The following is a 26912-nucleotide window of genomic DNA, read 5'->3' on the forward strand; positions in this document are numbered from 1 at the left end:
CCCTTGAGAGATACTGGGATATTTTCCAGGTTTTGGCAGTTGGGAACATTGCTGCTGTGAATACTCTATAGATGTATCCTTGTGCATATAGTCACACAGTTTTCTGGGGGCCTCTGCCTGGGTAGAGGAATCACTGGGTCGTGGAATGTGCATACCTTTAATTCTGATGTATATGTGCTGTCTCTGTGGGCCTGCCTGTAAAGCTCCCCCTCGTGCTAAGCAGCTACCTGCTGTCATTCAGAGAAACGTCAGTTATTGCTAGCAAGTCTGATCTGTGCATAGCCAAGCACAAGTTGGGCGGGACCAGAGCCCGGTGGCCTAGTTTGAATGTCATGACCACAGCTCCCAGCTAAGCTGCTGCACCCTGGCAGCCTGTGCCCAGGGATGTTCCCAGAGCTGATGTTCTGAGGAATAAGGATGATTATGTGGGGTGCTCTATGTTTCTGAAAAATTATATAAATGAGGCAGGAAAGACACTCAGTAGTTTGCTCTTTGGTAAGCTGCCCAAGGGCTTTGGTGGTTTTATTCGCTGATGTGTCTGAAGTGCCACAAACCATGTGCTCGGCAGAAAGTGGATGCTTAATCAGTGTTTTTGCATAAATGAACAAATGAATGAATAATGAAGAGTTTTCTGTGAGACTTTCCCAAAAAGTCACAGTTCTGTAGGGTAAATATACATAGTTATGGTGTATTTTTAATGCTCAACAGAGCTGCAAAAATTTACTTTTACTCTAGTTCCCTACCTTTACAATTAAGATTTTCTGTTTATCACTTGGCTTAGCAGAACATATGTTCTTTGAATATTACATTAAGTAGCTAATGGTTAATTTTACTACCTGTTAACCGTAGGTAAGAAGAAGCCTCGCGATCTGATTGGTTTCAGGCACCAGGCAAGTTAATAGCAAGGTCTGATTGGTGGTGGTGGTGGTAGGAGATTAATCCTCTTTGACAAATTTAATTTAAATTACCCTTGCAGGCAGCGCAGGAACACTTAAAGATAGTGTCATCCTGTTGTTGAAGGGCTGTGAATTTCAAAAGCCAGATTCATTCTACTTGAGCCACATTTAAAAAATAAAATTTTGCAGGAACTCATTTATTTGGCTAAATGATAAATTTAAATCCAAAACTTGGAAGAGTTTGTAGTTTTAAATTCTAGAATAGAAAAGTATTTTTAAAAGTAATGTACTCATAAAAATATTCTCTATAATAGCACAGCTCCTTGGGATATTGAGCTTTTTTTTTGGTATGTAGCATTGCCCAATCCTGGGGATGATTGTCGTAGTCCCAGTTAGGTTTTTTCCTGATAATTTTAAAGTAAGTTTTGTGGGGAGGGTGCTATATGATTTTTTTTTTCCCTTTAATTCATGTGGCTATGACTATATCCAAAGAAGAGTTGGCAAATATATTTATTTTACCACAACTTTGTTGAAAGTTGACAGCTTTAAGGTATAAGAAGGCATTGAGAAGATGAGCTTGGAGAAGTGGGCATGCTCATGAGGTCATTTCTGGGTGGTAGTGGCTTGGTTTTACTAAGGCCACATCTAAAACTGAAGTTGGTAAGGAGTTAGTAAGGTGTTCTATGGAAATGGAAAAGGGCAACCAATTCCGATTTACTGCAGGAGTTCAGTTGAGTGTCTGCTTTCTTTTTCCCTCCCTCCCTCCCTTCCCTTCCTCCCTCCCTCCCTCCCTCCCTCCTTCCCTCCTTCCCTCCCTCCCTCCCTCCCTCCCTCCTTCCTTCCTTCCTTCCTTCCGAGACAGAGTCTCACTCTGGAGTGCAGTGGTGCAATCTCAGCTCATTGCAACCTCTGCCTCCTAGGTTCAAGTGATTTTCTTGCTTCAGCCTCCCACGTAGCTGGGACTACAGATGTGCACCACCACACCCAGCTAATTTTTTTTTTTGTCTTTAGTAGAGACAGGTTTTCACCATGTTGGCCAGGCTGGTCTTGAACTTCTGGCCCCAAGTGAACCACCTGCCTTGGCCTCCCAAAGTGTTGGGATTACAGGCATGAACCACCATGCCCGACTGGGTTTCTGCCTTCTGTTTCCGTTTAAGACAACTTTTTGGCCGGGCGCGGTGGCTCACACCTGTAATCCCAGCACTTTGGGAGGCCGAGGCGGGCAGATCATCTAAGGTTGGGAGTTCGAGACCAGCCTGACCAACATGGTGAAACCCTGGCTCTACTAAAAATGCAAAAATTAGCTGGGTGTGGTGGTGCATGCCTGTAATCCCAGCTACTCGGGAGATAGGCAGGAGAATCGCTAGAACCCAGGAAGTGGAGGTTGGGGTGAGCCCAGATCGTGCCATTGCACTCCAGCCTGGGCAACAAGAGTGAAATGCCATCTCAAAAAAAAAAAAAAAAAAAAATTTAACTAATATGTACAACTTCATTAAAATCTTGGAAAATTTTTTTTTTATACTACCACATATTGGAAAATGCTGTTTTAGACACAGGCAAAATTCCAGAGAGGAATGGCTGTAGAGCACGTCTAGAAAGTCAGATCATGGGCACCTGGGTTTTTAGTCCACCCACCTCACGTATGCTATCAAAGCAGCAGAGAGCCACGAATTTGATAGAAACTTTAAGAAAATTTATAGGCTGGGCACGATGTCTCACACCTGTAATCCCGGCACTTTGGGAGGCTAAGGCGGGCAGATCATTTGAGGTCAGGAGTTCGAGATGAGCCTGGCCAACATGGTGAAACCATGTCTCTACCAAAAATGCAAAAAATGAGCTGGATGTGGTGACGCACAACTGTAGTCCCAGCTACTTGGGAGGCTGAGGTATGCGAATCACGTGAACCCAGGAGGCAGAGGTTGCAGTGAACCTAGATCACACACCTGCATTCCAGCCTGGGTGACAGAGTGAGACCCCGTCTCAAAAAAAAATAAAAAATAAGTAGCAATGAGTGCTTCAGTCATATTAATTGAATGATAAATGAATAGTGTATCCATCTCTTGATGTATTAAAAAGAAAAAAACTTCTTTGAGTGCCTACTCTGTGTGCCAGACACTGTTGTAGCAGATAATGGGACAAAGATGAGTAAGATATAAAAATTTCACCTGAAAATTCACTTTTATCTTTTCAAATTGAAGAACAGTTGTCATAGTGAACAGACTTTAAGTAATTGGGGAGTTTTACATATTTTAGATAATCTTTTACATATTTTAGACTTTAAGTAATTGGGGAGTTTTACATATTTTAGATAATCTTTTGGAATGTTTACATATTTCCTTGTGTTGATGGGCCTTCATTTAACCTAAATCTTGCACTTTTGGGCTGCTTGTGTCCCTGGCACCCCGGGCCCCATTCACCATCCAGACCCAGGATTGCTGGTAGCACAGATCTCTCGTTCTGGCCTTTTTCAGGTATTTTGAGGGTTTTTTAAAAAAATATATATGTGAGGTCTCACTATGTTGCTCTGGTTGGACTACGACATGTGCCACCATGCCTGGCTAACTTTAAAAATTTTTTGTAGAGATGGGAGTCTCACTATGTTGCACAGGCTGGTCTTGAACTCCTAGGCTCAAGCGATCTCTCACTTCAGCCTAAGTGCTGGGAATACAATACAGACATGAGCCACTGCACCCAGCCCTCCTCTAATTTCTTAAAACATATACACATAGTCCAGGCTTGGTGACTCATGCCTGTAATCCCAGCACTTTGGGAGGCCGAGGCGGGTGGATCATGAGGTCAGGAGTTTGAAACCAGCCTGATCAACATGGTGAAACCCCATCTCTATAAAATACAAAAATTAGCCGGGAGTGGTGGTGTGCGCCTGTAATCCTAGCTACCCCAGGAGACCGAGTCAGGAGAATCGCTTGAACCTGGGAGGTGGAGGTTGCGGTGAGTCAAGATCACGCCACCGCACTCCAGCCTGGGTGACAGAGCGAGACTCCGTCTCAAGCAAAACAAAACAAAACAAAACACCAATGTATACACATACTATAGATACTCCGTTTTTGTCTGTGGCTGCTATTTCAAATATTTAAAGTCTTTGATTCTTCAGTTTATGTTTCTTTTACCTCTCACTCATGGTGATGTGGATGTTTAAATTGTGGGCTCATTTCTTTGGATACATACTATCTGGGGAGTCCTTGAAGGCTGTGTTTGAGTGTGATCTCTGGAGAGGATTCGCATCTGCCTCTGTGTACCTGGTGGTATGGCCAGTGCAGAACCACAGTAGGCGTTAGTGTTTGGCAGGGTGTGGTCACGTCTGTAATATGAATGCCCAAACCTATGTGAATACAGGTCTGTTGATAGAAATTCTCCGGGGTTTTATTTTTAGTTATTTCCACTCTACCCATAGCCAAGGTCTCCATCTGTGTGCTGGTATTTTTTTCTCCTAATAGATCCACCCAGACCTGATTTCCCACCCTATTGAGATCCCCAGCCTCCTCTAAATGCCTGCTTCAGTGCTGGCTTGTCTCTGTGGTTCTGAGTATTCTTGGCATTTCTAGCTTTCTCAAGGCAGCCTGCATTTAATAGATTATTATTTGTAAAATGACACCACCAGTTTTAGTTTTTTCTAGATACCTACTTTGGAATATTGTCAGAGATGGAAGTCCCAGTGGTCCATTTATGAAGACATTCATCTTTCATACCCAGTGATACAGATGGAGAAAAAGCCAAAAGATCCCTCAGGTCGCCCAATTGGGCATACCCTATGATAAGGCTAAGGCTATTTTTAGACATAAACATGCAGAAAACTTGCCTACGAGGTCACCTTTGACAGGAAGAGGGGGAGGATGATTAGAAAAAAATCTATTTGAAACTAGATATTTTTAAAGGGTTTTATGATGACAGTGTTTTGGAATAGTGATAATAAAAGGACTCAGCACTTAACATTCCATTCTTTTTAGGGTCTGTCTCTCACTGTGTATTTCACTTACCTTTCAAGTATTGTTTCCAGTTTCATTTCACTGAAGGAGTGTGTTTGAAAATAGGTAGCATAATGAACAAATATTAACTCTTTTTGGTATAGAGTGTGAGCTGGACTTGATGTCGAGGCATTTTGAATGATAATTTTATTTCTAGTATTGAAAAGGTTGTGGTTTTCATCAGACCGGTTTTGTTCTGTTAAAACAGGCCCCAGGCATGGAAGAGCTGATATGGGAACAGTACACTGTGACCCTACAAAAGGTGAGTTCTGCACATTTCATATATTCTACAGTCATGTTCTTGATTTTACGGATCATGGATCTTATTTATTTTTGCCTACACACAGTTTTGACTTTTTTCCCCCCTTGAGGTGCATAATGCATTATAAATACTGTTAATAATTGCTATGTTAACAAAGATTTGCATGCTATTGTATTTTTTGATTAAGGACTGTTTAATATAGAACATTTTAGAGGTTATTTAGTGTATACACTTAACTCCAGATAGAACAGGTTATGAAAGAGAGAAAAGAAAGGGAAGAATGAAAGTGACCTGTAATGTTTAAGGATGTTGAGGGAGCTATTTACAACTTCTATAATTTTAATTATAACATAGACATACCTTATAACTCTTAAAAAGTGTAGGATCCAAGAGACTGTAAGTCATTTGGGCGAAGCTGAGCTGGAGAACTGCCCTCATGCTTCCGCTTTTTTTTTTTTTTTTTGAGATGGAATTGTACTCTTGTCGCCCAGGTTGGAGTGCAATGGTGCAATCTAGTCTCACTGCAACCTCCGCCTCCTGGGTTCAAGCAATTCTCCTGCCTCAGCCTCCCAAGTAGCTGGAATTACAGGTGCCCATCACCACGCCTGGCTCATTTTGTATTTTTAATAGAGACGGGGTTTCTTCATGTTGGTCAGGCTGGTCTCAAACTCCCAACCTCAGGTGACCCACCTGCCTCGGCCTCCCAAAGTGCTGGGGTTACAGGCGTGAGGCACCACGCCCAGCCGGTTCCGCATTTTTATTCCGTCAAGCTGCCTTCCAGTCTTCATGACTGTGATTTTCCTGGGTTCTGCAGGGTTTCTTATGGCTCTGAATTCCTCCAGGATCTGTCATCTCCTAGAGGGACCGTAAGTTCCTCATAGGGAGAGTTTTCCTTTGACCCTCAGAACTGTGAGCTTCAAGCTTTGTCTTCTATGAAAATTAAAGACATTCCCGAATTTAATGTTTATTGAATTAACCCAGGTAGAAAAAAATGTCTCTGGGCCAGTGCCCAGGTGCCCAGACTTCCAGATCAGTAATCACAATTTCTTCAGTTGAGGAGTTTTGTCTGCTTAGGTCTTATTTTTCAACTCTCCTCATCTTTCTGACTCTCCTCTGCCCTTTCCCTGAGCATTTCATGCATTCCTTGAGTTGTGGACCCAAAATTGGCAGAGGTCAGAGATTGTTTTAGGCTTGGCATAGAGGATGGAGCTGCCTCTGTCTAAAACCAGGTGCCAGCTGGTGGAAGCTGCCAAATTCAAAGCCATGTGATTAATAGACAACACCCCCAACCTGTTTTGAGTTTGTAATTGTTGATCATCAGTCAGCATAGTGGGCCCCACATGGGAAACTTTCCTTGGGAGGAAAGATTTTCTTTTAGTCTCGGAGTAAATTTTTATATAATCTAACCCAGATTTAAGAATATACAGTCACATATACTCATTATCTGGATGAAACTGGGCTTAGATTTTTTTTTTTTTTTTGAAACGGAGTTTCATTCCATTGCCCAGGCTGGAGTGTAGTGGCATGATCTCAGCTCACTGCAACCTTCACCTCCCAGGTTCAAGTGATTTTCCTGCCCCAGCCTCCTGAGTAGCTGGGATTACAGGCATGTGCCACCATGCCTGGCTAATTTTTATATTTTTAGTAGAGATGGGGTTTTGCCATGTTGGCCAGGCTGGTCTCGAACTCCTGGACTCAAGCAATTCTCTTGCCTTGGCCTCCGAAAGTGCTGGGATTACAGGCGCGAGCCACCACACCTGGCCCAGACTTAGCTTTTTAAAACACAAATGAATTAGGATTATGTATTATCTGTGCTCACCATTGTGCATTGCCAGACCGATCATGGATGTAATCTTATTTCCTGTCTTCCATGCATGTAGAAAAGGGTTTAATGCTTTGCTTTCTCATGAGATCTCAACACACATTTTATGTTCAAATTTTATCTTTAAAATCCATTTATGGGCTGGGCATGGTGGCTCATGCCTGTGTGAGGCTCATGCCTCCACACTTTGGGAGGTGGAGGCAGGCAGATCATGAGATCAGGAGATCGAGACGATCCTGGTCAACATGGTGAAACCCTGTCTCTACTAAAAATACAAAAATTAGCTGGGTGTGGTGGCGCACGCCTGTAGTCCCAGCTACTCGGGAGGCTGAGGCAAGAGAATTGCTTGAACCCGGGAGGTGGAGGTTGCAGTGAGCTGAGCACCACTGCACTCCAGCCTGGCAACAGAGCGAAACTCCGTCTCAAAAAAAAAAAAAAAAAATCCATCTACGTCTTTTTCACTTTATGTTGAAATGAAACTACCAGCTCATCTACTTTGAGGTTAAAGGTATACTTTTAAAATACAATTTTAGGCAGCCATAAAAAAGAAAGAAATCATGTCCTTTGCAGCAACGCGAATGCACCTGGAGGCCATTATCCTAAGCAAATTAATGCAGAAACAGAAAACTAAATACTGCATGTTCTCACTTAGAAGTGGGAGCTAAACATTGGGTACATATGCACACAAAGATAGGAACAGTTAACACTGGGAATTCCAAAAGTAGGGAGGGAGGGAGAGGAGCAAAGCTTGAAAAACTACTACTTGGGTACTGTGTTCAGTACTTCGGCGACAGGATCATTAGAAGCCCAAACCTCAGCATCAGACAATACCCATATATAGCAAACCTGCACATGTACCCCTGAATCTAAAATAAAAATAAAGCAAAATAAAATTAAAAAGGATTGACGTAGCACAGGGAAGAGCAGTCTCTTCCCACGTAGCTAGAAAGTTGTGGGTTTTTTTGTTTTTTGTTTTTTAGAGACATCTCCAGTTGCCCATTTAGAGTGCAGAAGCTGCCTTGGCTTGTTGCAGCCTTGACCTCACAGGCTCAGGTGATTCTCCCACCTCAGCCTCCCTAGTAGCTGGGACTACAGACGTGCACCACCATGACCAGCTAATTTTTTGTATTTCTTGTAAAGACAGGGTTTTGCCATGTTGTCCAGGCTGGTCTCCAGCTCCTGGACTCAAGCAATTTGCCCGCCTTGGCGTCCCAAAGTGCTGGGATTATAGACATGAGCCATGAGTCTAGGCAGAAGGTTTTTTTTGTTTTGTTTTGTTTTTAAGATGTCAAAACATCATAATATATGGAAAAATTAAAAATATTTACAGTATGGGCCGGGCACGGTGGCTCCCTGCTGTAATCCCAGTGCTTTGGGAGTTCGAGACAGGAGGCTTATTTGAGCCCAGAAATTTGAGGCTGCGGTGAGTAGTGATCACACCACTGCACTCTAGCCTAGCAACAGATCAAAACTCTGTCTCTTAAAAAAAAAAAACAACAAAAAAACAAAAAAAAAACTACAATAAGAAAATCTGAAAATGAAAAAAAATACAGTTTTAGTACAGATTCAGTTTTTACTGAAGTTTTTTCCAGCTCAGGCCAGCATGATGCAAAGAGGTACAATTGGTGCTTCAAACAGTACATTCCTATTTGGACTGAAGACATTGTTTCCTATTGCTGCCAGCTTCTAGTGATAACTGCAGTCTGCACTATCAATCTTTTCCAGCCTCCACAGGCTGTTTCTTTCAGATAAGGAATTTCCCTTTATAAACCTGTCAGCTGACTATGACTATACTTTATCTTGTTTCTCATTTGTTTCTATAAGCCCGTCTGTTCCTGAACAGTCTCTGGTTATTGATTTGACCTTTATTTTATTGAGTGCGTGTAATAAATCCTGAAAGCCACTTATTGAAGGATTTTTAATATTTCTCCTCTCTGATGTACAGGATTCCAAAAGAGGATTTGGCATTGCAGTGTCTGGAGGCCGAGACAACCCCCACTTTGAAAATGGAGAAACGTCGATTGTCATTTCTGACGTGCTCCCGGGTGGGCCTGCTGACGGGCTGCTCCAGTGAGTGTCTCCCTCACCCCGCGGCCCCTGCCAGCCCTACTGGTTGGCCCTAGACAGGGTATTTTGGTTGGTATCCACTTTATATTAAAAAAAGAAGAAACAACAAACTTTTATATAATATTTGAAAAGTCTTCAAGCTGGAGTGGAAGCCGTAACACACCATGTTTGAACAATGCCCAAATCTTGGGAACACCCCATCTTTGGAGCGAGGAGGGCAGTTGTTTCTGTAAGGAGATAGTCCCAAACATCCCTCCTAGGTTTAGGAATCGTTTCTGAACATGCAGTTTTAAATTGGCATGCTTCTCAACCCCAATGCTTACCCAACACTGTTTATATTTGTTTTAATTTATATTCTTTTAAGAATTGAATAAGGAGACTTTGGTTTATTGATTATCTTATTTGTAAGAGGGATGTGGAAGTTGGGAAAATTTACTATAGGAAAACCACAAGTTTTCCAGCTGCCAGCTTTCTGGCCTGAAGAGGTAACACCATTTTATTTTACTTTTTAATTATTATTATTATTTTTTTTTGAGACAGAATCTTGCTCTGTCACCCAGTCTGGATTGCAGTGGTGCGATCTCAGTTCACCACAACCGTCACCTTCCGAGTTCAAGCAATTCTCTCCTGCCTCAGCCACCTGAGTAGCTGGGATTACAGGTGCCTGCCACCACACCCAGCTAATTTTTGTATTTTTAGTAGAGACGGGGTTTCGCCATGTTGACCAGGCTGGTGTTGAACTCCTGACCTGAAGTGATCTGCCTACCTTGGCCCCCCAAAGTGCTGGGATTACAGGCATGAGCCACCGTACTCAGCTAGTAACGCCATTTTAAATGATGCATGCCTGATTCCCACAGGATAACTTCTCAGGACGAAATCGAAAGTTAACTGTATGGCTGCATTGGCTAAATAGCTCAAAAGTTTAGGTTCTGTTGGTGTTTAAAGCCTCTGCGGGCTAAGCACAGTGGCTCATGCCTATAATCCTGTACTTTGGGAAGCTGAGGTGGCAGGAACACTTGAGGCCAGGTATTCAAGATCAGCCTGGGCAACATAGTGAGACCCTGTTGGGATGGCATGCACCTGCTCGGGTCCTAGCTACTTGGGAGGCTAAGGTGAGAATCCTTTGAGCTCGGGAAGTTGAGGTTGTAGTGAGCTATCATCAGTCACACTACTGCAGTCCATCCTGGGTGAGAGAGGGAAACCATGCCTCTAAAAAAATAAAATTATAGTTAAGAAAGCCTCTGTAGTTTTATCAAAGTTAGTATTTCATATGGAGAAATGCAAAATTTTAAAGTAATATTTGGGATGAACTGGAGCAATAGGATTCTGTGATTTCAAAATTTCTTTAAGAATCCAAGGCAAGCTTTTGGCCCTTTTCCTGCACAAAAGCACAAATGGATGGATATACACCTACTTGGAAGGAGTGTTTTTAGACTTTTCTGAAGCTCACTGTGCACCTTAGGCAATGGGGGATTGATAGAGAAGTTCCTTTTGGTGTCCAGACCTCACTGTCATCAAGTGCCAGTACCTCGTGGTGTGACCCTGTAGTTTGGGGAGATCAGGCCTCTCTCTTCCCAGATGATTTCCATTTAGACACTCAGAATTGAGCTGTATGGCCCCCAGTTCCTTTCTTTGGAAGATCTCATGCCAAGTTGACTGGGCCTTGGGCGCCACCAGACCCTGAGCCCTTTAGAAAGCCTTTCAGGTCGATTTGCTGCTTCTATTTGTTCCTAAATAAATAATTTACAATGAATAGATGGGAGTTTTTCATGACCCATTTTTGTTTCTTGTTTACAGAGAAAATGACAGAGTGGTCATGGTCAATGGCACCCCCATGGAGGATGTGCTTCATTCGTTTGCAGTTCAACAACTCAGAAAAAGTGGGAAGATCGCTGCTATTGTAAGTACTGGGTTTGCTTTCAGCTTGCCTCAATAGCATTTTGTTCTTTTGCCCAGAAGAAAATTACCCCTTGCTTTTAAGCATTTGACAGAATTACATAACCTAGGGACTGCTGTTCTTGGATTCTCAGTACTTTTGGAGGGGTGTGAAGATGTGTGTAAGTTATCCTTCCTGCCTTTCCTTGTGTCTTCTCCTGAGGCCAGTGATTCTCTGATCTGAGTTAGTTTGCCTTAGGAACAAAGTTAGGCAATTATTCCCTGAGAGAATTAGCTAGATTCAGAAAAAATTTAGGAAAAAATTTTCAGCTCAAAAACTCATTATAAAGGCCCAAGCAAGGGGTATTATATCTTCATAGACTAAGAGTTTCATTAGAAGACTGTCTATATAATCTTCATTCATCTATTCATTCATTCATTCACTGGCTGAGGATCAACTATGAGCTGGATGCCATTAGGCCCTGGGGCCAATCTGTGCTGCAAGGTGTGTTCACTCTAGTGGGGCAGGTAGACACACAAAGTGAGAATGCTAATAAAATAGGGATATACCCACATATATGGTGTGTATATATATATATATATACACACACACATACACACATATATATAGAGAGAGATACAGGTATAGGTTTTTTGTGGTTTTTTTTGTTTTTTTTTTTTGTTTTTTTTTGAGATGGGAGTTTTGCTCTTGTTGCCCAGGCTGGAGTGCTATGGCGTGATCTTGGCTCACCGCAACCTCTGCCTCCCGGGTTCAAGCGATTCTCCTGCCTCAGCCTCCCAAGTAGCTGGGATTACAGACATGCTCCACCATGCCCGGCTAATTTTGTATTTTTAGTAGAGACGGGGTTTCTCCATGTTGATCAGGCTGGTCCCGAACTTCAGGTGATCTGCTGACCTTGGCCTCCCAAAGTGCTGAGATTACAGGCGTGAGCCACCACACCCAGCCACATATATGGTAATGTTTTTCAACTTTATATTATGAAGATTTTCAAACAGGAAAGTTGAAAGATCAGTGTAATAAACATTTATCTTCTAAAATATTACTATTCTGCCATCTTTACCTGGTCTCTGTATGTATATAAACACTCATGTCTTGCCAGCCATTCGAAGGAAAGTTACAGACGTGACAGTTCGTTTCTACGTACTTCACATGCATTTCCTGTGAATGAGGACATTCATCTATATAATACTATTATCCAGTTTAAGAAAAGTAATAATTTTACAGTATTATCTAATATCCAGTCCATATCTCAAGATGTCTTTTTCATTTTTAGAGATGGGATCTTGTGTTTCCCAGGCTGATCTGGATCTCCTGGGTTCAAGCGATCCTTCCACCTCAGCCTCCCAAAGTGCTGGGATTACAGGTGTGAGCCACCATACCTAGCTCTCAGAATGTCTTTGATAGATGTTTTATTCCCTATCCAGGATCCAGAGTTCACTCATTGCATTTAATCATTATCTCTTTAGTGCCTTTTACTCTAGAAGGGTTCCTCTTTCCCCTTGCCCCTCTTCCCCACTGCTCACTTTAAAAATGGCATTGGGCCAGGCTCAGTGGTTCACGCCAGCACTTTGGGAGATGGAGGCAGGCAGATCACCTGAGGTCTGGAGTTCGAGACCAGCCTGGCCAACATGGTGAAACCCCGCCTCTACTAAAAATACAAAAATTAGCCAGGCATGGTGGTGTGTGCCTGTAATCCCAGCATTTGGGAGGGTGAGGCATGAGAATCGCTTGAACCTGGAAGGCGGAGGTTGCAGTGAGCTGAGTACAGTCCAACCTGGGCAACAGAGCGAGACTGTGTCTTAATAATTAATAAATAAGTAAATAAGGCATTGACTTTTCTTCCTTAAAATTTTAAAAATTTATGAATAATGCATAGTTACAGGGTATGTGTGATTAATTTAATACATTCATATGATTTGTAAATTCAGACGAGATCGGGTGCATTCACGATGGTATGGCCATAGACATGATTTGTAAAATTCAAATCGGTGTTTTTGGAATATCCATCACCTTAAATAATTGTCATTTCTTTATGGTAGAAACATTCAGATTATTCTCTTCCAGCTATTTTGGAATGTACAGTGGATTCCTGTAAGCTATAGTCACCTTACCAATCTCCCATTAGGTCTTATTTCTTCTGTCAGACCATATATTTGTACCTATCAATCAACTTCTCTCCATCCCCCTTTGCCCCCTAGGCAGCTGGGTATAGAATGTCACACTTTCTGAATTTTTGTTTGAGTTTTAGAACTTAGTGATTTGGGCCTCTGAGGCTTTTCAAACTTGAGTAGAAGCAGATTTTGGAGGTACTATTTTATTATTACCTTAATTCAAGGCACTGTACTCAGAGCTTCAACATCATTGTCTTATTCTAACCCTGTGAGATTTTTATTGTCCGTTTCCCAATGAGGAATCTGAACTTGAGTGAGTCGGCAGGGATACAGTTTTACTGAAACCAGAACTAGGGCTCTTAAAACCACTATCTTCTCCACATTCAGTTGTGATTGTCCTGCATCCACACTGAGTTTGTTTTGACAACAGGTGGTCAAGAGGCCCCGGAAGGTCCAGGTGGCCCCGCTTCAGGCCAGCCCTCCCCTGGATCAGGATGACCGGGCTTTTGAGGTGATGGACGAGTTTGACGGCAGAAGTTTCCGGAGTGGGTACAGCGAGAGGAGCCGGCTGAGCAGCCATGGGGGGCGCAGCCGCAGCTGGGAGGACAGCCCGGAAAGGGGGCGTCCCCACGAGCGGGCTCGGAGCCGGGAGCGGGACCTCAGCCGGGACCGGAGCCGCGGCCGGAGCCTGGAGCGGGGCCTGGACCAAGACCATGGGCGTGCCCGAGACCGCAGCCGTGGCCGGAGCCTGGAGCGGGGCCTGGACCACGACTTTGGGCCATCCCGGGACCGCGACCGCAGCCGCGGCCGGAGCATTGACCAGGACTATGAGCGGGCCTATCACCAGGCCTACGACCCAGACTACGAGCGGACCTACAGCCCGGAGTACAGGCGCGGGGCCCGCCACGACGCCCGCTCTCGGGGGCCCCGAAGCCGCAGCCGCGAGCACCCGCGCTCACGCAGCCCCAGCCCTGAGCCGAGGGGGCGGCCGGGGCCCATCGGAGTCCTCCTGACGAAAAGCAGAGCGAACGAAGGTAGGCATGCTTGATGTAGGAAGAAAAGCAGTGTTGTGATAGGAATAACTAACTTTTTTTCTTTCTTTCTTCTTCTTTTTTTCCCGAAAGAGTTGCTCTGTCGTCCAGGCTGGAGGGCGGTGGCATGATCTCGGCTCACTGCAACCTCTGCCTACCGGGTATAAGCGATTCTCCTGCCTCAGCCTCCTGAGTAGCTGGGACTACAGGCGCCCGCCACCACGCCCAGCTAATTTTGTATTTTTAGTGGAGACAGGTTTCAACATGTTGGCCAGGCTGGTCTTGAACTCCTGACTTCAGGTGATCCATCCACCTCGGTCTCTCACAGTGCTGGGATTACAGGTGTGAGCCACCGCGCCTGGCCAGGAATAGCTAACCTTTTTTTTTTTTTTTTTTTTTTTGAGACAGAGTCTTGAGTCTGGCTCTGGTGCCCAGGCTGGAATGCAGTGGCGTAATCTGGGCTCACTGCAACTTCCACCTCCCATGTTCATGCAGTTCTCCTGCCTCAGCCTCCCTAGTAGCTGGGATTACAGGCGTGCACCACCAAACCTGGCTGAGTTTTTTATTTTTAGTAGAGATGGGGTTACACCATGCTGGCCAGGCTGGTCTTGAACTCCTGAGCTCAGGTGATTTGCCCACTGCAGCCTCCCAAAGTGCTGGGATTGTAGGTACGAGCCACTGCACCTGGCCAGCTAACTTTTTTTTTTTTGAGACAGAGTCTCACTGTGTCACCCTGGCTGGAGAGTGCAGTGGCGTGATCTCGGCTTATGCAACCTCTGCCTCCCAAGTTCAAGTGATTCTCCTGCCTCAGCCTCCCAAGTAGCTGGGATTATAGGTGCCTGCCACCCTGTCTGGCTAATTTTTGTATTTTCAGTAGAGAGAGGGTTTTGCCAGGTTGGCCAGGCTAGTCTCAAACTCCTGACCTCAGGTGATCTGCCCGCCTTGGCCTCCCAAAGTGCTGGGATTACAGGTGTGAACCACCGCGTCTGGCCGAGCTATCTCTTGATTGCACTTAACTAGCATTGTACCCAGCATTGACCTAAATGCCTAACACCACTTAGTTCGTTTAATCCTCAGAACTCCCTAATCGGGGAGGACTCTTGTATCTCCATTTTATAGACAAAGAAACTGAGGCACAAAGGTTCATTGACATACACAAAGTTGTGTCATCAGTGGAGGAGCCAGGCTCCAGAATTTTGGCTTTAAACTAGGAGAACAGTGATTCTCAAGGCAGTGCATCATCTGGGCACCTGTGAGGAATGCGGACTCTCAGGCCCAGGCCAGCCCCACTGGATCAGAAACCATGGGATGGGGCCGGTGCAGTGGCTTACACCTGTCATCTCAGCACTGTGGGAGGCCGACGTGGGCAGATCACTTGAGGTCAGGAGTTGGAGACCAGCCTGGCCAACACGATGAAACCCCATCTCTACTAAAAATGCAAAAATTAGCTGGACGTGGTGGCGGGTGCCTGTAATTCCCCTCTTCTCGGGAGGCTGAGGTGGGAGAATAGCTTGAACCCTGAGGGGCAGAGTTTGCAGTAAGCAGAGATGGTACCACTGTACTCCACCCTGGGTGACAGAGCAAGACTCTGTCTTGGAAAAAAAAAAAAGAAACCATGGGGTGGGCCCCCAGAGTCTCTGTGTTAATAAGCTCTCCTAGTGAACTTGCTGCATCTCAGTTGGAAAACCACAGTGGAGGACAGTACTCCGCCTAATCGTTGTTGAGTTTCTGCTCTATGCAAGGGGCCATGTTGAATATTCTTTTACGTAGTCCTCACAGGAACCCTGTGTGTTAGCAGACTTTGTTCCTGTTTTACAAGTGAGGAATACCATGATAGAGAGGGGTTTTATTTATTTATTTTTGAGATGGGGTCTCACTCTGTCACCTAGGTTGGAGTGCAGTGGCATGATCTTGGCTCACTGCAACCTCTGCCTCCTGGGCTCAAGCAATCCTCCCACCTCAACTTCCCCCACCAACAGTAGCTAACTGGGATTACGCTGGCTAATTTTTTGGTTTTTTTTTTTTTTTTTTTTTTTTTTGGTATACACGGGGTTTCACCATGTTTCCCAGTCTGGGATCCACGTGCCTTGGTTGGGATTACAAAATGCTGGAATTACAGATGTGAGCCACTGTGCCAAGCCATACAGTGGAGTTTACAGGGGACATTTATAGGTGAGGATTCTGAAACTCAGACTGGGGAAGTGACTTGCCCATGGAAGCCAGTAAGTGAAGGTGGAGCTGGAACTCAAACTCCATCCTCTGGAAATAGGTGATTGGAAACAAGTAGGTGAGTGAGCAGGGCTTTTGAGCCTAGTGTTGAGATATGCCTAGCACTATTTCTTGTCTTCTGACTTAAGATTCCTTGTAGCATGTAAAATCTTTAATTTCCTTTTGTTCTCTTAATTGTTCTCATTCTAAGAGGAAAAAAGATAAAGGGCACTTGAGAATGCAAAGGAAAAGACTTTAAGGTTTGGGATTTGCATTTTGATAGCCTATCAGATGAGAGGGTTTGTTTTCTTTAGTTTTTTTGTGAAGAGTTGAGTTATGTAACTAGGTGTCTATTGAAACAACTGAAGAATAATGCAAAGATGTGAATAGTGACATACCTGGAGTCCAGTCCATGAAAATAAATGAGTACATTGAGATTGCAATATCTCCCTGAGGAGTGTGCATCTTAGGAAGTGTAAGGATCTCACAGTGGTTTTTTTGTTTGTTTTTGTTTTGTTTTGTTTTGTTTTTTTGAGACAGAATCTCACTTTGTTGCCCAGGCTAGAGTTTAGTGGTACGACCTCCGCTCACTGCAGCCTCCATCTCCTGGGTTCAAGCAATTCTCCTGCCTCAGCCTCCCGAGTAGCTGGGACTATAGGCACCCACCACCATGTCCGGCTAATTTTTGCACTTTTAGTAGAGATGGGGTTTCACCATGTTGGCCAGACTGGTCTCAAACCCCTGACCTCAGGTGATCTGCCCACCTCGGCCTCCCAAAATGTTAGGATTACAGGTGTGAGCCACTGCACTGGGCCGATTCCACTTTGTAAAAGAAAAATGTTGCTACCTTTTATTAAGTTTTCACAATAATTTGGCTATCATTGGCTAGGGTTGTGTAAGAATTAATCTTTAAAGAAATTCGACAGTAGGTGAGACCTACATTTGATTAAGAAAAAATATGATCCGGCTATTACATTTAATGGCACCAGTTGTCTTTCTTAGAAGCTGGTCAACTGATTTTTAAATCTTCATTTGTGAAATGCCCACATACACACTGGTATATCTATTTGCAAAATTATAATGAGTGCATTTTTTAAGAGGATTGAGGAATTGAGGAAAAATGCCAGAGAGACGTCACTCAAGCTTGTCTCACTCAGCCTTCTGTTCTGGGCTATGAGGCTGTTTGACCACTAGAGGATCGCCATCCTTGAAAGTAGTTTTGCCTTTCTCTTATTCCATTCTTGACTATCAGCTTCCTAAAGGACTAGGGCTGGACCACAACACTTCTAATCTTTATGATAAGATCTGGCTGGCAAGTTTACCATAAATCATTTAAAACTTATTTTAAAATCGACTTCATACCTTTCCTGAATTGTGGAAAGTTACTTTGTTTTGTAATTATAAGATTTTTAGTTTGAACAATAATAAAAAAAGTTGTGCCTGTTTTAAAACCTGCTCTGTTGTGGTGGTGTCCTAGAATGTGAAAATTTATTCTTAAAATAATGTATTTTTACAAGTTTATTAAGTAAAACCAGAATAGTCTAAGTAGCCTTGAAAGTATTTAAAAATATACATCCTTAGTAATTACAATGTTTTTGCTTTTGATAGCAATTCAGAGTCCTTAAACCCCCAAAGCTATTTTGGTTTTAGTTAAATGCTTTATTAATTGCTTTGCCTAACTTTTTTACCCCTTTTCTTCACCCACTGAATTCCTTTCAATGCCAAACTTCATATAATCTAAAATGCTGGATTGTTTGCAGTGCCTGCCTGTAGACAGCCTCATTGTCAGCAGAAAATGCCTATTAAGGTGTGCTGAATTGTTTTTTTCTCCCCAACATTTTATTTGAAAAGTGTTAATTTGGAGTTCGAGGCCAGTCTGGCCTACATGGTGAAACCCTGTCTCTACTAAAATACAAAAATTAGCTGGACGTGGTGGTGGGCACCTGTAATCCCAGCTACTTGGGAGACTGAGGCAGTAGAATCGCTTGAACCTGGGAGGCGGAGGTTGCAGTGAACTGAGATCATGGCCCCGCACTCCAGCCTGGGTGACAAAGCAAGATTCTGACTCAAAAAAAAAAAAAGAAAAATGTTAATTTTATAGCAAATACACTTATAACCTTCACCTAATTTTACCAATTGTTACCATTTTGCCACACTTACTTTCTTTTTTCTCCTCCTGTTTTTTCTTTCCTTCTGCTCCATCACCCTCCCTGTATCTCTCTCAGTGGGTTTTTCGGTACTATTTAAGTAAGTTGCAGGCAACTCACCATTACTCATAAATATTTCAGAGGTATCTTCCAAGGATAAGAACATTCTCCTACATCAGTCACCGTAATACCATCATCACACTTAAGAAAATTAGCATTAATATCGCTTTCATATATTATAGTTCATTTCAAATTGCTCCAAATGATGTAACTCATTCTCCTCCCACCCTCCACTGGATCAGGGGACCTATGATAGTTCATGCATTGCATTTGGTTTTTATGTGTCTTTTAATCTAGAACAGTTTCTCTGCCTTTTTTGTTTTTTATGGCATTGAGTTTTTTGAAGAGTTCAGGCCAGTCATCTTACAGAATTTCCCATATACAAAATTAACTTTTTAATATATATTTTAAAATAGTCCTATAAACCAGACTAAGTTTTCTGAACAAGTTGATGACATATGTGTATGTTTATGTGTTTGTCTCCTAGAGTATGGTCTCCGGCTTGGGAGTCAGATCTTCATAAAGGAAATGACCAGAACAGGTCTGGCAACTAAAGATGGCAACCTTCACGAAGGAGACATAATTCTCAAGGTGGGTAGATGAGGGCAGAGAACAGTAGTGTGCATACTGCCATTCATAGCCTGCATGTCCGCTTTCAGCACCAACACAGTGAGACTTAGATGCAGTGAGGTCAGTGTTGACAGAGGTGGCAAGAGCAGCATAATGAGATGATTTTTATCAGAAAAACCAGACATCAAGGGTTGTAACAGTTTAATGTCAGTTTAGAAAACAAAAACAAAAAACTCCATGAATATTTTCTTCTTTCCTGTTTAAAGTTTAGGTCCCTATTCCTTAAACTAAGGAAAGATGAGAAGGAAAGTTGGTGGTATATGAATGCTGAATATTTAATAGGTCTTGTAAACCTCTCCAGTCAGGAAACACGTTCCAGTAGTAAACCAAACCATTGTCTTGAGCTTGGAAGTTAAATAAATTAGCAGAGTAACTTACACCTGTATTTGGGATCCAGGCATGCAGGATTATATTTAATTTAAAGGACAATTCATTTTTATTGAGTCATCCTAAAGCCAATATCTGTTTGAATATCTGAGCAAAGCCTTTACATTTTTAAAAGGGGAAAATATGAATTTTCTACTGTGAATAATTTTATTGCATTTAACATTACCATTCTTTATAAACACAGATCAATGGGACTGTAACTGAGAACATGTCTTTAACGGATGCTCGAAAATTGATAGAAAAGTCAAGAGGAAAACTACAGCTAGTGGTGTTGAGAGACAGCCAGCAGACCCTCATCAACATCCCATCATTAAATGACAGTGACTCAGAAATAGAAGGTAAATGAAGAGGAGGCTGTGAGCTTAGCTGGAAGTGAGGAAAGCCGTTGCTTCCCTATTCTATTTAGTGTAGCTATCCAGCTGGAAGTTAAATTTCCAAGGAAAACCTCCTTGAAACCTTAATCCCCAAAGGTCACTGTTTGGTTGTAATTTGCTTATTAAAGTGCCTATTGAAATTAGGTTTCCAATATAAAATTCTGGTGCACTTGCAAACTCTCAGAGAACTATTAATTAGGCAATTGAAAGCAAAACATGTCAGTAAAAAAATGTGTGTTTGAGTGGTTCAAAGAGCTAACCATATCATGTATATATATGCTAGTTGCTCATTGTGTGTTTTTTTTTTTTTTTTTTTGAGACAGAGTCTTCCCTCTGTTGCACAGGCCGGAGTGCAGTGGTACAATCTTGGCTCACTGCAACCTCTGCCTCCCGTGTTCAAGTGATTCTTCAGTCTCAGCCTCCTGAGTAGCTGGGGTTACAGGCGCCTGCCACCACGCCTGGCTCATTTTTGTGTTTTTAGTAGAGATGGAGTTTCGCCATGTTGGCGAGGCTGGTCTCAAACTCCTGACCTCGTGACCCGTCTTGTCCTCCCAAAGTGCTGGGATTACAGGAGTGAGCCACCAGGCCCAGCCTTAATTGCTCATTCTTTAAAAGTGGCGATTAGTATTTCTAATAGAGAAGATAATTTGGAGGATAGCTAAGACAAGTAGATGCTAAAAAAGAATCAAAGTGGCTAATATTGTGGCATTCATTAGTTAGCAGTCTCCACCACCTCTTCCCTTTTAAAGAGCTATATTCATTACGTGAATATGAATTATACATAGGATAACATTTTAACCTTGTAAAAATTGCCAATAGAAATAGTTAATCACAATATATCCCACTGAACCATCTACTGTTGCTTTTATGCAGAGAAGTTTAGAAAATATTAAGTTACCAAGTTGTAAAGCAGGCTTTTGTTGATCTTTTTTTTTTTTTAAGGAATTTCTTTATAAAACCGTAAAACTTAATTCAGTTTCCAATGTATCAGAAGTTGTTATCACTGTTATGGATGCAGTGCAGGAAAACAAAAGGAGCATGAGAAATAATGCCAGCATGTTAGGGGGTTTGCATTTCTTTCCTTGCTACTCAGTATGTGGTCCTCATCCCCCAACCCCTGACCCCAGTAGCATCTGCATAATCAGGGAACCTGATAGAATTGCAGAATCTCAGTCTCCCCTCAACAGCCCCGCAACAACTGTATTCTAACAAGATTTGCATGCACCTTAAAGTTAGAGAAGCACTGGGCTTCTTGGGAAGAATTAGTGTATACATCTATGATCCAATAATAGAATTTTGACTCTTCTGTAGCAGCTTTGATGGAAAATGAGACAAAAGAGAAATACACAATTCTAAATTTGCCTTCCCCTTTATTAATTAATGCCTTTCCCTTAAAACGAGCAAGTTTTTCTCCAGAGGAGGACTATTAGACTAATAGCACATTTCCTGCCTACCTCACTTCCATTTCCTGTGTTTCCTACCCAGAGAATAGTGCAATTTCTCTGGGTAGGAGAATATTTTAAATATTTTATTTAAAAGTCTTTTCTTATTTTTGAAACTAGATATCTCAGAAATAGAGTCAAACCGATCATTTTCTCCAGAGGAGAGACGTCAGCAGTATTCTGATTATGATTATCATTCCTCAAGTGAGAAGCTGAAGGAAAGGCCAAGGTAAGATGACGTGCATTTTCCCTTGTACATGTCATTGTGAATATACACACATATGTATTTATGAAACTGTTATCTCTTGAGACATTAACATATGACATGTGCTTCAGTTCCAGAGAGGACACGCCGAGCAGATTGTCCAGGATGGGTGCGACACCCACTCCCTTTAAGTCTACAGGGGATATTGCAGGCACAGTTGTCCCAGAGACCAACAAGGAACCCAGATACCAAGAGGACCCACCAGGTAAGCCTTTAAGACCACTCAGTTTCAACAGTTGTGTTCAGAAGTATGTGCTCACACAGCCATAACAAAGAGTGAAATCTTGTCCTTTGCAGCCACATGGATGTAGCTGGAGGCCATTATCCTAAGCTAATTAACATGGGAACAGAAAACCACATAGCACATGTTCTCACTTTTAAGTGGGAGCTAAACGTTGGGTACAAATGGACATAAAGGTGGCAATAACAGAAACTGGGGACTACTGGGGGGAAACTACTAAAGGAGGAGATGGGAAGGATTGAAAAACTATTAGGTACCATGCTCACACCTTGGTGGCAGGATCAGTTGTACCCCAAACCTCAGCATCATGCAGTATACCCATGTAACAGACCTGCACATGCACCCCCTGAACCTAAAATAAAAGTTGAAATTATACATATAGGTATACATACATGTATGTGTGTATATATGTGAATGTATACAGATATGTATGTACATGTATATGTGTATATATAAATAAGAGTGTACTTAATTCCAGAGGGTGGCTGAAAGGGAAGAGAGAAATAAAAAATTATATATGGAAGAGGCCCTCCTTTCTCTCTCTCTTTTGACATTGACAAAGTATAAAATAATAGCCTTGTCTATATGCCATTAGAATTGGTCACACTTTGTCATGTTTGATAAGTTGAGGTCATTGTTTTCTCCCATCCTCGATCCTGACCTCTTCCCCCCCAACCCTTCCCCACCACCCTACAATTATCATCATAATTTTACATTCATAAATATTTAAGGGGAAACTATCATTATTATATGTTTTATAAGTTATTAAAAATTCTATGTTCTTGTACATGTGATCGTATGCCCTGCATATTAGAGGTTCATTTTTTTTATCTCTTGTATTTTGAGAAACCATTGGCACCTGCTAATGCTTCAGAGTTAAACTGCACCTTAGCAACGTCTTTTTGTTTATGATGACATATGTGTGGCATAGACTTACATTTTTTTTGTGGATTTTGTGACTTTTCTATTTAGAAACGCACTCTTGTTAGTCCAGATTGATAACAATAGATATTTCTTAACCCACAGCTCCTCAACCAAAAGCAGCCCCAAGAACTTTTCTTCGTCCTAGTCCTGAAGATGAAGCAATATATGGGTATGTATTTCAGTCTCTCTTTGTTTTCCCTTCTTCCTTACAGCTCTTTCTCTGTAACTGAAATCCAGAAGAGTGGTGGTTTTTGCCTAGATGGTGATTTTGTACATTATCAGCCACCTTTAACAAACCCCCATTAGTAGTGCTTATGAGAAAGATGAATCATTTGTATGAACAGCAAAATGTAGAAGTGGGTGAACTTTGTGATGTTACTGTTGTCTGTATATCTACCCATCTAGCTACCTTTCCAGAGTGTTACTCTGAATATTTGTGTTTGTCAGATAAATTCACTCCCAAATAGGTGAAGTATTGCTAAACTACGGTGCCCCGTGGTGACTACACTAATGTGATGGACCCAGTGTCTGTCCGTGTCGGGGAGGGAGGAGGAGTGCTGCTGTGCTCTGCCCTTGATAATCAGAACCCCTAGTTCAGCAGGGTTCAAGGGCAGCAGCCTCCTGCATTAGGATACTGCTTCTTTGTACCCAGACTGTGTCTTTGACAAGAATGCAGTGCAAGCAGGCCTTCCTTTGGAAGAATTTTAGCCCTAACTCTGCCCTTTATTTGCTTTCTCATCTTGACTGCGTTGCCATAAAGATTCTGTAATTCTACGTCTTCACCAGTAACAGGGACCTACTGATACTCATCTCATGGTCCCAAGAAAGATAAAATTGTAGGATATATGAGATCTATGAGAAAAATGAAAGGGCTTTGTAAACTATAAATTACTGTATAGCTAGAAGAAATTAAATCTCTCGTTTGCTAAATTTGTTCTCCCTTTTAAAAAATATCTCCCATCTTTCCTTTCTGAAACGGAACCTATTGCAGCCCTAATACGAAAATGGTAAGGTTCAAAAAGGGAGACAGCGTGGGCCTCCGGTTGGCTGGTGGCAATGATGTTGGGATATTTGTTGCTGGCATTCAAGAGGGGACCTCGGCAGAGCAGGAGGGCCTTCAAGAAGGAGACCAGATTCTGAAGGTAAGAACAGTCCAGCTCTGTTTCTAGAAGTTACTTGTAAGGGGTGTGCTTTTCTGGGTGTTCTTTCTGTAAGGGAAGAGAAAGTGGTTCAGCTGGTGAAATAGGGCAGCTGCGAGTTTGTTAATGCCCAGCATTGAAGTCTCTGTATTCCTCAAATGGGTCCTGTTGGTCTTGGAACCCAGAACTCATCCATGTATCCGTGAGAAGTGATAGTGTTTCAGTTCTTGCCAAGATTTTATTAGTCTGATTAATGTGAAAACATTGAGACTCTAAGTAAGCACTTACAGGAAAGATTTTTCAAAAAGATCTTTCTGATTTTTGCTTTTTTTCACTGTGTTCCCCCTGACTGCCATCTTTCTTAAGGCAGTGTCCTGTAATTGAACAAAGGTGAGTGTTGGCATCAGACTGGGTGATTTGAATTTCGTTCCAGCCTCTTATTAGTTCTGTGACCCTGGTTCACCCTGAGACTCGGGTTTCTGTATCTGTTTAATGGGGATGAGAATACCTGCCTCTCAGGGACCCTGGGAAGATTAGACCAGGTAACACTTACAAGGCACCTAGCAGAGTTCCCTGGCACCGAATAGGAAGGTCAGTGTCCATTCTTTTTTCTTATTGGAAGATAACAAATAGCTGCTACTCAGTGTTATTTACATCTAAAATTGTCCAGGAAAGGGAATTCCTGGTTAATCAAATATTGATACATTTAAAGTTACTACGTGTTAGTATAATCTGTTAAAGAAATAAAAAATAACTTGCGTGTGTGTGTGTAGCATTCTTTGTTGACTTCAGAATAAATTTCAAGAACATCAAGTACCTACTTACAATAAAAATATAGAATACTAGGGAACTGTCTTTTTTTGACAGTCTCGCTCTGTCACCAGGCTGGCGTGCAGTGGTGCTATCTCAGATCACTGCAACCTCCGCCTCCTGGGTTCAATCAATTCCTAGTCCTTAGCCTCCCCAGTAGCTGGGATTACAGGTGCCCGCTTAATTTTTGTCTTTTTAGTAGACACAGGGTTTCGCCATGTTGCCCAGGCTGATCTCGAGCTCCTGAGCTCAAGCAATCCGCCCAATCCCAAAGTGCTGGGATTACAGGCATGAGCCACCGCGCCCGGTTGTTAACTGTATTCATTGGAAATTTCGTTCTGCTTCTGCAAACTTGCAGTTCATATATATAAGTTTTTTTTGTTTTTTTTTTTCTTGTTAATGTTAGTAAAAAGTACATCTGTAGTAAACTAAAGGGTTTGGTAGGGGCTTCTAGGCTCCAAGGAGAGGGGAGAAAAAAGTTCTAGAATTCTCAAGGAAGCAGGCAGCAAAGTACAAAAGCAGGCAGCCCCCTTCCTTCTTGGACCCATTGCAGTAGTTCGGATTTCATTTGTGGAGCAGATGAAGGGCAAACCTTGATCGTGAGCTTTGCCAAAGCTTTCCGGTGAAATTCTAGACCCTCCTTGGCCCCGGTCAGGATCCTAGAAGACTGTAGCTGCACGAACCTCATGGTACTGCATGATCCTAAGAAATACCACTCGCCAAATGTTACTGATGAAAACCCATCTGAGTGCCAGCTCATACCAGTTTACTCTTTGCATATATGCTAATGAAGAAAAAAGGCATTTTTTCTAACTAGTGTGAGGCCATAGGATGATAGCTAGAAATTTGGAGCCTTTGCTCATTAAGGTTCAAGGATAAAATATTTTTGTACGTTGAGGGGTTGGGAGATTTTCTAAATTTCCGTGAAGAAAAGTAGTGAATTCACCTAGAGGCTTGGCAGTCAGACCTCTCTGTAAGTTGTTAGTTGGGGAGAGTCGCTTCCATGGATAAAAAGTCATGGTATCAGCATTTTTACTTAAGGTGTTTGTTTCTTGTTATCACCCTGGCAACATGGAAGGAACTCTGGGAACTGGCTTCTTTTCCAGTCATCCCATGTGGAGGTCAGGCAATAGGTGGTCCTCGTTTCTTGGGTGCGAATAAATTTTCTGTTGACTACAAAAGAAACTTTCAGTTCTAGAAAGGGGTGAAAAAGATTGAGTTTGCCTACAAGGACGGAGAAGCTGCTGCACAATACTAAGCTGTGGCTGATACAGGATCCTCTTCAGGCTCACAGCAGACATGGCTAGACCCTGTAGACTACTAAACAGCTAATCAAAGAGGATATTTATTGGAAAGGACTGTTCAATGTAACCTTCAAGTAGAAAAGTGCTGCCCTAGCCTTTTTCTACTTTAATTTGTTTCAATGCTCCTTTTCATGGCCAAATTGAATATATAAAGTGAGCCTTATACACATGCTAATCACTTTCTTCTGTTGTGGGGTTTTTAAGTGTGGCTCTTTGTTTTGCAAAGGTAACAGCTTGCCGTGTGGAATGAAGGCATGAGCAGGATATGTATGTTCCTTATCAATAATGGAAATATATGTGCTTTTGCTTATTCCTGTTTGACTTAACTGCTCTTTGCTTGTTATTTATCTGATAGCGTTGTCATTTCTCTTCCAGAAACTTTTATGGGATGGAAAAGAGAAAAAAGACTTCTAAGTTTGGTTATTAACCATGTAGATTTTTCAAATGTAGCTACCATGTGTGCTTTAATTTTGACCATTATAGTTTTTGGCTATCGAAGACTGTGATCGAGCCTGACCTAAGGTCAATCTCTTGTGGCCAGAGAGATGGACTGAAGGACTCCCAAGGTCCTCCTCCAGCCTTGTGGCCCTGTCTTATTTAAATAAATAAATATAAGCATATATAGACATGTAAAAATATAATATGGCTGTATGTAGATACAGATGTAGATAAACAAATGGCACAAGAAAGGATACCAAAATGGGATGATCCCTGATTGGGGGACAGAGACGAACCTTAAATACTAAATACTGTTTCAAAGGAAAAATTAACTCGATTGCTTTGGCACATCACTTTATTTTCAAAGCACCAAATTAGTTTTAGTCTAATGCCAACTTTCACTTACTCATAGATTTTGGCCTTAATTAAAGCCCACCCAACTAAGGATAAGTTTCTTCTTTAATAAAGCATTAC

The 26912-nt window shown here is 42.4% G+C and overlaps 1 protein-coding gene across 7 annotated transcripts in view; it reads left to right on the forward strand.

Annotated features, from left to right (window-relative positions):
* TJP2 (tight junction protein 2) overlaps positions 1–26912 on the forward strand; it is a 137444-nt gene that overhangs the window by 89329 nt on the left and 21203 nt on the right. For all 7 annotated transcript variants that reach the window (XM_025359010.1, XM_025359005.1, XM_025359007.1 and 4 more), the window contains 10 exons: positions 5088–5141; positions 8909–9033; positions 10828–10930; positions 13469–14072; positions 18972–19075; positions 19686–19839; positions 21438–21546; positions 21654–21787; positions 22850–22916; positions 23739–23889. In XM_025359010.1, the coding sequence (XP_025214795.1) occupies positions 5097–5141; positions 8909–9033; positions 10828–10930; positions 13469–14072; positions 18972–19075; positions 19686–19839; positions 21438–21546; positions 21654–21787; positions 22850–22916; positions 23739–23889 (1596 nt within the window). In that variant the 5' untranslated portion in view covers positions 5088–5096. The remainder of the gene's footprint in view (positions 1–5087; positions 5142–8908; positions 9034–10827; positions 10931–13468; positions 14073–18971; positions 19076–19685; positions 19840–21437; positions 21547–21653; positions 21788–22849; positions 22917–23738; positions 23890–26912) is intronic.

This window comes from Theropithecus gelada, chromosome 15, assembly GCF_003255815.1.
Source record: "Theropithecus gelada isolate Dixy chromosome 15, Tgel_1.0, whole genome shotgun sequence".
Lineage (NCBI taxonomy): Eukaryota > Metazoa > Chordata > Mammalia > Primates > Cercopithecidae > Theropithecus > Theropithecus gelada.